The sequence below is a fragment of the Atta cephalotes genome, assembly GCF_000143395.1.
Source record: "Atta cephalotes unplaced genomic scaffold scaffold00002, whole genome shotgun sequence".
In the NCBI taxonomy this organism is placed as follows: Eukaryota; Metazoa; Arthropoda; class Insecta; order Hymenoptera; family Formicidae; genus Atta; species Atta cephalotes.
The window spans coordinates 7,730,159-7,739,334 of NW_012130066.1; the positions used below are offsets into that span (position 1 = coordinate 7,730,159).

At 40.4% G+C, this 9,176-nt stretch overlaps 2 protein-coding genes across 2 annotated transcripts in view; both read left to right on the forward strand.

The window, feature by feature from the left end:
• Positions 1-5,212, forward strand: part of LOC105623556 (POU domain, class 3, transcription factor 2-like) — a 141,410-nt gene extending 136,198 nt beyond the window's left edge. The window contains exon 6 of the mRNA XM_012204948.1: positions 5,021-5,212. Within this exon, the coding sequence (XP_012060338.1) occupies positions 5,021-5,212 (192 nt within the window). The remainder of the gene's footprint in view (positions 1-5,020) is intronic.
• Positions 5,213-5,241: 29 nt separating this feature from the next.
• The window catches only part of LOC105623567 (serine/threonine-protein kinase prp4), a 26,292-nt gene continuing 22,357 nt past the window's right edge, over positions 5,242-9,176 (forward strand). The window contains exon 1 of the mRNA XM_012204959.1: positions 5,242-5,448. Coding sequence (XP_012060349.1) covers positions 5,242-5,448 — 207 coding nt within the window. The remainder of the gene's footprint in view (positions 5,449-9,176) is intronic.

A 9,176-nucleotide genomic window follows, 5' to 3' on the forward strand; every position in this document is an offset into this window, starting at 1 on the left:
CTTAAACTTAAAACTTAAACTTTAAAACGGTTAAACGTTTAAATTTAATTTTAATTTAGTTACCAAAACGTAAACGTAACTACTTCGTCGCTGTATATATATATATATATATATATATATATATGCAGTAATAATTGTGTGAAAGAGATCACAGCATAGCAAAAAATTAGACTTAAAAAAAATTATTGATCATATTTTCAGAATAAATTTTTTTCCTGAAATACGAGAATATTAAAGTCACTTCTTCCGATTTGTTGAAATAAGAAGCACGTATTTTTAATTAACGAATTAATAAAAGAACGTACCTTAATCATAATTTTCTATATCGTCATTTGGAACATACTCTTATTATCTGTATATAATTATTTGCATTACGATTATTGTTCACGTCATCTATATGAAGCGACTATTAAAGGAAAAAATTAAAACCATAATGAATTGTGATTGATCCGATATTTAAATATCCAATGACAAACAGGGTGGTTCATATACGCCCGCACCCTCTGCTTCCGACATATTCCCATTTTCGTCTCCCCTTATTAGAATCCGCTCCATTCCACGTTCTTTTTTTAGAGCCGTGTCAATACAACCCGACTGTTCATAAGTGTCGGCACGCGGAAAAAAAAGTAGAAGTTAACGCGACAGAGGGTGGAAAAAGAGGCTTGAGAAGTAAAGTTTGGTTTCGAAAAAAAAGGGGCAGGTGACATCAACAACGGGTGGTTAGAATATGTCGCAAAAAAGTCGGTCAACCGCAGACTGAGATCAACTGAGCACTGAGAGAGATAGACAGAGTGGTAGATGATAAAAAAAATGAGAGTTCGGGATGAAAGAAAAAACTAATTGAGTCATTGCGACGCCTCAGAAAGCAAAAACGTGACATCTCTTTTTCTCAATGGCATTTAAAGTTAAGATTTTTTGATCTTTAAAATTAAGACCTTCAATCACGAATTTATATCAAAGAGGGCATCGAATTGGATTTTAGATTTAAAAGTCGTTCATCGATAGAACTCGTGTCAACTTACTCTCGTCCGTCATAAGGCAACTAGTCTCACGTCTGATCAGCATCATTTCTTAGAAAGCTGTAAAATCAACTCTAATTTGATTCATTCTCCAATCCTATTCGCTGCATGCGAGAAACGTAGGAACGGTGTTCCTCTGTTCCTAGTTCCTGTTAAGGTTTGTCAACTCGAGTATTGGGAGCGCATATGTCGTGACTTGGTAAGAGATACGAAATAATAGATGTCTCTCCGCCGACAAAGGAAAGGTAGATGAGAATCGGAGCCGCGTTTATGGAGACGTAACTCGGTGCGTTTGACAAATTTCGCCTCTTTCGCCGAGCAGAGGCGGAACCACGTGTTCCGTTACAACGCGAAAAGATTATCCCCTTGCCGAGTTTACGGAACGAGCGGGAGGAAGTTGGTGAGGAAAACGCCAGAGTCTGTAAGGAAAACGATGCGTCACCTTGCACCCGGGCGGATTTTTCGGCGTCAGGCTCACCGAGGGTGAGGAGCATCGAACAACAGAAGGCAACCTCGTATGACGATGCGTTTTTCTCGGCGCAAACGATCTATCTTCGGGATGGGAGCGAACGAGAGTCGACTGTTTAAATCGAGTGAGAAAATTCGAATAATTACGGACCGGCGCTGAGACGAATACTTACGGTATTTCGATGCGAAAGGCCCAAGGATGCGCCGTTTCTCGAATAATCAGTGGGGAAACTCGGGGGGGGAGGGGGAAGTTTCGGAGAAAAAGAATTTTTAGTTGTTCTTAACAATTTATGTAGGAAAACTTTTATTTCTTCACTGAAAGCGGGAGCTTTGGTCGGAGCTGTTATCGATTCGCAGAAATCATTATACTAATTATTATGAAGTATACAATATTATTATGAAGTTATAACGAAATTGTGTACATTATATTGATACGATGTCGTCATTAAACGTGGTTATCTAAGTAAGAAAATTTTATTTATATTCATAAGTTATTTTTGAAGGAAAATAGCGTCTCATTTAATGCCACATTTAATGTCATGGCGAATGCTTCTGGATCAATGTACCAGAAGTGATAAGACGTGAAAGATATTGAGATCTTGTAAATCAATTAAAGAGAATGATAGACGAGAACACAAGTCAAACGTGAAAGCAACAGAACAACTTTGCAATGCCTGTTTTTTCACCAATGTAGAATAACTTTGATCTCGGTTGAACTTCTTTATCTTTTTCTAATTCATAAAACTAGAAAAAGATAAAGAAAAATCGAGTAAGTTGAATCAAGATTAAAATTAATCTACGTCGAGAAAAACGAGTATAAGAAAATGTGTACAATTCTCTTTTTGTAACGTATTCCGAAAAAAAAGAGAGAGAGAGAGAGAGAGAGAGAGAGAACGTCGCGTGAGTTCACGGACGGTGTGGGAACAGGTGAGATAAAATCACGTTATAGACGCACGTCGCACGCGTGCATACGTACAATGGCACGCGTGTGCACGCGTACGACTTGCGATTAATTAATTACCGCTATAATTATCGCTGGCGTCAACGTAGATGCGCATCCATTACGCGCGCGAGAGTTTGGCTAGACGAGGTAAAGTTCACATTCCATAAGCGATCGATCACGCGGGGAACAGGTTTCACTTCGCGAGTTCTCGGCCCGGCCGAAAAACCGACAAAAAGCGTATTCTATTCTCCAGACAAATCGATTAACATCGCGTCATAACGACCGTCGCGCGCGACGCCCGTTCTTTTTTTTTCCCTATTCCTACCTTTACCTTGCGAAATTTATGCGCCGCTACTTACCGACGCAAACGCAAATAAGTGATTAAACGTGGACGAGAGATTATTCTCTCTACCTTTTTTACGCGCGACAACGTGAAATTTTTGTCGTCGTCGAGCATATTTATATATCTCTGGCCGATACGACGATGCTTTTATTCGTCGACGGTTCATAAATCGTCCGTTCGAATTCGACCGAGTGATCCGACTACGAGCAGGAAAAGAACGGAGAATGGAGAACAACGGACAAGAGGGTGTTCCAGAATGAAATAGGGTGGAAGGATGCAGATATCGCTACTTAATTGCTTACTTAACCATCGAGTATGTATTCCGATTTATATCGAGCGATATACTTACAGCGAGAAGTATCAGCGCAATTTTAAGAGCTACTTGTTTCTCGTTCCCCTTTGCTCGACTATTAGATGAAGTCAAGTCAGTTTTTTTCGCGTTCAACGTTGTCCGATTGCAAACTAGCTTGTTACTCTCCTCTCTCTTACTCTCCCACCTGGCATGAAAGGCGCCGATTTATATACGGGAAAACACCGGAATCATACTTTACATGAAAAATGTAATACATTGGACGAGTTTCTTGAAAAGAAAATGGTCGTTTCCGCGAGCAGAGGAAACGATATACCCAACGGAGACGGTAAACAACGGATAATGATGGATAGTATATAGATGGATAAGTGATCGCGCACTATTATTCTGATTTATGGATGTCCGTGGACGATTCGTGAACTCCCTATCGGTTGCATGATAATTACATGTGCTTCTCGATCGACATTTCGCGATCTCGATCGATTGGCCGATCGACAGACCGACTGACTAACCAACTAATCAAGTGATGCGACACTTTAAAAACATTACGACGAGACGCCATCAGTGTACGATTTTTTTTTTAACAAAGGGTAAAGAAAGAATAATTACTTGTGATGATTCTCATAAATGAGGATTGCTCTAACTGAGGATAGAGTAACGGAGTAACCTCGCACCCGTAAAATAGACGCTCGGTCCAGAAGTGTAAGAGAAGGAGAGGAGGAGCAGGAGGAGGAGGGAGGACGAGCGAACGACGAAGATGGAGTGATCTCTCGCGATGGTTCGAAAGAGCGGCGGGAGATAGAGAAATGAGGAGAGAAAAAGAGAGAGAAGGAGGGAGAGAGAATGCGCGTAAACCAGAGAGACGGTGGTACGGAGGACGCGATGTACCCGCTTAATTATCCCTTCGTGCCTCTCACGTATGCGTCTAGCTTCCACGCTTGCCTCTCGGTTGTTCCACCATCGTCGTCGTCGTCGTCGTCGTCGTCGTCGTCATCATCGTCGTCGTCGTCGTCGTCGTCGTCGTCGTCGTCGTAGGGAGAGAAGCGGCAGCCTCTCTCGTGATGGTGGGGATCGGCTGAACGCGCGACGAACACGAGAGCAAGCGAGATGGTGCGCCGTCGTAGCGCGCTCGGCTTAGCCAGCGGCTTGGTGAGAGAGAAACTCTGGTGGGGATACTGCACGCTCCGGCCGTTCTGAGGGCCGCGACGGCGGCGCAAAACATTCAGTCGGCAAAAAGTAGCCAAGGGGTGAGCGTCATCCTGAGGTAGCCACCGAACGCACGCATAGCCGAGCGGAGAGAACAGAGTGTACCGCAGCCGCCGACGCCGGCGCTCCGATTTCTATTACTTGACAGTTTGTTTCGTGTATATTAACATCCTAAAGAAGAAAAACTCATTTTGTCATCTTGTCTCTGCGATTTTTGCCCTGTTCTTTTTTTCTTTCTTTTTTTTAATTTTACTGGTGCGTAAAATCGTCCACACGAATACCGCGTGCGGCGGCAACGACGACGACGACGTCGACGACGACGACGACAACGACGACGGTGTTTCACGATCGACATCAAGAGTGAACACCGTTCGGGAGTGCGCGTTCTCGTTCCGTCATCGTGTCTCCTCTCCACACACAATCCTCTCTTTTCTCTCTCTTAAATTTCTTCAATCGCGGTCCGTGAGGTCGCGCGTGCCACCCCGCAAGATGTGCGCGCGATCGAGAGAGATGAGTGGGACCATTTCTTTGGCGGATCCGGATATCGAAAGATCGATGAGTCGGTCCCGCGCCGGTTGAATGAAGAAGAGATATCGATAATCGCGTCTCGTTCCATCGTCCTGCCGAAAGATCGGCATGAATCGCGAGATCGCACGGAGCCACGACGTCGTGCAAGGTCGTCGCTTTGCAAGCAGCTGAGACTTTGAAAGTGCGGGACACGTCAAGGTCAGCCCCGCGCGTTCTTCCGCGCGTGTCCTGCGCCGCCGGACGACCACGGCGACGACAACGACAATCACGACGACGACGACGACGACGCCGCCGCCGACGAGGACGAGAAGGTGGAGGAGGAGGAGGATTGCGACCACGAGGAGGCCGAAGACGTGGGATTGGAGACCCGTGATAGCGGTGGTGCCGCGGGATAATCGCGGCCGAGGGACCGGGTGCGATCGGTATGGAGGTGCGCGCGATGGAGTACCGTCCCGTGGTGCCCACGGGGGTGATGCCCACCGGACTCCACCAGGAATATCATGCCACTATCCCGGATCTCAGCCCGCCAAGGAGCCAGGGCTCCTCTACCGGCGGCGCTTCCTCGATCGGCGACTACGCGCCGCGAATGTACACGCCGCCCACACCACCCACGCCGCACGAGGACGAGAAGGTAAAGGACGCGCGAATCTTTTCGATTCCCATGAGCCATGTTTTTAATCCACGTCTTTAAGACCCGTCGCTATTCGATCCGATCCGATTCGCCTCACAATCAACAATGCGTCAATATCTATATCTAAGAGATCCGAACGGAAAGAAGTGGCGCGACTTTAGAAAAGGTTGACGTTCTCTCCCGAGAAGACGTTTTCGTTATGATAAGAAGGATTCGATATAATAATAGTTTTTCCGTTCATCCGTTTTTCTTCCTTTTTTTTTTACAAACTCGAGAAGATTGATGCAAATGTAATTTCCTCAACTTTGAGATTAAGTCTCTTGTATTCTTGAAAAAAAAGAAAAAAAAGAAATAAGAGAGCGGGTTAAACCGCTGTTGCGCGCGCCGAGGTCCTCGATTTATCTACGCTACTTGTCCCTTTGCATTGAGAACTAAAGCTTTCGCGCGCGGAATTACGAGCGAGATTACTTTATACTTGCGCGAGCACTCGGTATGATTAAGATTGTGCGAAATAAAGCGAAAGGAAATATCTTTGGAAGGAAAGTGGAGTGCGATTCGCATATGTCATTCGTCGAATTTATTCATTCATCTCTTTATTCGATTTTCAAGTTGCGGCAATCATGCACGTTATAGATATATATCTTCAATGGCGTGCTACTCAAATCCATGAACGAAATAACGTATAAATATAATTATGCTGCAAGTTCCGCAAGATCTCGGGTAACGCTGAATTAATTATTTGCAAATATGCGAAAGTCATTTCTTCAATCAACATTCTTGTAATCTCATTAAAATATGTCTCGGGCTATAAACACGCGTTAATAGTAATGATATATTGGTATTTGAATCTGTAAAATTGATAAAAAGTTTGAGATAAATGTGAGAGGAGCTTGCGTAACTTTTCCCAATTGCCTTTAACTAATAGGGAACGACATGGTAAAAAATTATATTTCACGTTTGTGAGATTTTCTTGATAATTTATGTGTATCGTAATATGTACAATTTTTTCATCTTTTGGCAATAACTGAACACGTAATTCGTGCTTGTATTTAAAATTGTTACGAATGCAACTTTGAGAGACTCTTCGAAAAGACTATTTCAACTTGAGGAAAGAACATACTGGTACAAGCCAATTAAATGAAATCATACAATATGCAAAATTGTAGATTGCCAAGTTATGCGCAAAATTATTAATGTAAATGTGAGAATATAAGATGACGTTTGATGTCGTATCGCGGTATCATTTGCGCGCCGATGACTATGAAAAATGAAATGATAGTGCGCGGATGTTCGCCAATTTCTCACGATAATAAAAACGCGAAACCGGCCCATAAAGCATCCGAATGAAATCAGCGTGTCAAGCACGAATTTTTAATGTGACGCACGTTATTCGATTTCGCGTTTTAGAAACTCATGAAATTTTTATCGAGTCGCGGGGCTCCCGAGGAAGACGAAGATGAGTAGTTTATATGCTTATACCAATGAAAGTTCTGTTTTATTCGAATAAATTAAATAAAAAAATTATTAGATGTATATTAAAGTAGATTAACAAAACGTATTGGATTTTTTGATAAATAATTGCGTTAAAAATTATGTAACCGCACTGTGTTCTTTTAATTAATATTTAAATTGGTATTTAAATTACACATTTACATCTCGTGATCTATCTGGATTTTTTTAATATTTGAAAAATTATGAATTAATGATATTCAAAACGATATATGTAGTTTAAGCCACATGAAATATTCAAAGTTAATCGTGATTGTGAGTAAAAATAATATTTTTAAAAGAATCATAATTTGAAACTCTGATTCTAAAGATTTAATTGAAAGTGATTTTATTTCTCTTATTTCTTTCCTTATTTCTTAGAATAAGCTACGGTATAAGAAATGCTAAAAGAAAATTTTACAAAATAGGTATTATCCGAGATTGTGTAATGAATAAGACTTTTGGAGAGAATATACAATGAAAATTATAAGTAGCATGATTGTTTTTCATCAAAATGGAAAAGTTTTGAGATGTATGTATAAATTATATATTAAAAAAAAGATTATCTAAGTGATATTGAGTGATGTATTGCTTATCAGAGTAACATCAGAATTGTGGAAGAAATTGTTATATATCCAAGATAATAAATCTAAAAGTTGTTTTTAGTAAGATATTAAAATATTCTGAGAATTAATTAACAAAAACTATATTGTTAGTACTTGCATATATAACTTTTGATAAGCATTTATTGAAAGAGTTAGAGCTCGAAAATCTTCCATAGTTATATATTTAAGTTAACAATAATTTAATTAACTATCTTAATTGTTTAAATCCCAGAATGTCTTTATGTCTTACTTAGCAACTTTTTATCAATAATAAAACTTTTATCAATAAGTATGATGACAATGATGTACAAACATTTGTCAGTAATGCGATAATATTAAGAAAGTAGACTCTTTTTGTCTCCCGATAAACTCATTCACCCAAGATAAGCGATATAACATTCGACTCCGCTCAATCTTTAATATATATGTATATATATGTATATATATGTATATATATAATATATATATATGTATATATATATATATAATTTACATCTCGGAATGTTTTTCATTTTGGTCAATAACTAGCCGAATCTTAATATTCTTTCTTGGAAAAACTTTTAAACTGACAACTTCTTTTGACAATTCAATTTTCATTTCTCAACATTTATCTTAAAAATATGAAATTTCCACAAATGATTATAATAGTTCAGGCACATTGACATTTAAAAATATAAGCGGACCATTAACGTTGCCGTCGCATACATTTGACTAATTTGCATAAATACTTATAAAATGATTTTTAAGTTATCAATTTTCGATAAATAGAAAAACAAATATCTTGCCGATATCAGAGATTATTTTGCTTCATTTTGTAATTGTTATGCAGTTTCTTCAACTAATAACTCGGAGATTGTTCTAAACGCAATAAAGTACGCGGGAACATCCGCCGTTAAAATAAAGCTACGTTGAAACCTTCGTATCCTCTCAAATCGCCCGAATTGACCGCATTGTATAACTACACGCAAACAATTATTATTTACATTCAATAAAAAGAAACTGTTTCGATAAAAGGTCGCCTTGAAGCGGGTGATATTCGCGCGCGCGGGCTTAGTCCTCGAGAGGCCATAAAAAGTCAATCCACTCTTAACTGCTTCCCTGCAGTAAGTTTCGCAGCACCCCGTCGCGCGAACGTTGTCTCTCGTGAGAGGATTACGGGGATCGAATTAGACATCCTTACTCCTAAAACGCACGCGGCCGCGCGAAGGAGCTTTGGCGTCGCAGGCCTGAGAGAGATCAGATTATCACGCTGAAGTCATGAATAAATGTAAATCGGTGTAATGCGATCTCAGTTGGTTCTTCGGAATTTTCTGGCAGACTCGTGAGACGCGTAAGAGACTCATTGCGCTAAGAAATAAAGCCGACTGCATAGAGATGTGTTTGTGATACACCTTGCGAATCTTCTCAATTATTATTATCAATTGCCATTGGTAATAAATAAAAGAGACACTATCGCGCGTGCGGACTGTTCAGAGTTGCGGAAAAATGAAATTGCGTTGAAATTGATGCGAAATGAAGTCTAAACAATTTTGATTTGGACTTATTATTTCTTTGGAATAAAATTTGCCAGAAAATCCATCTCTCTCTCTCTCTCTCTCTCTCTCTCTACTTACTACTACTACTACGTTACGTTAC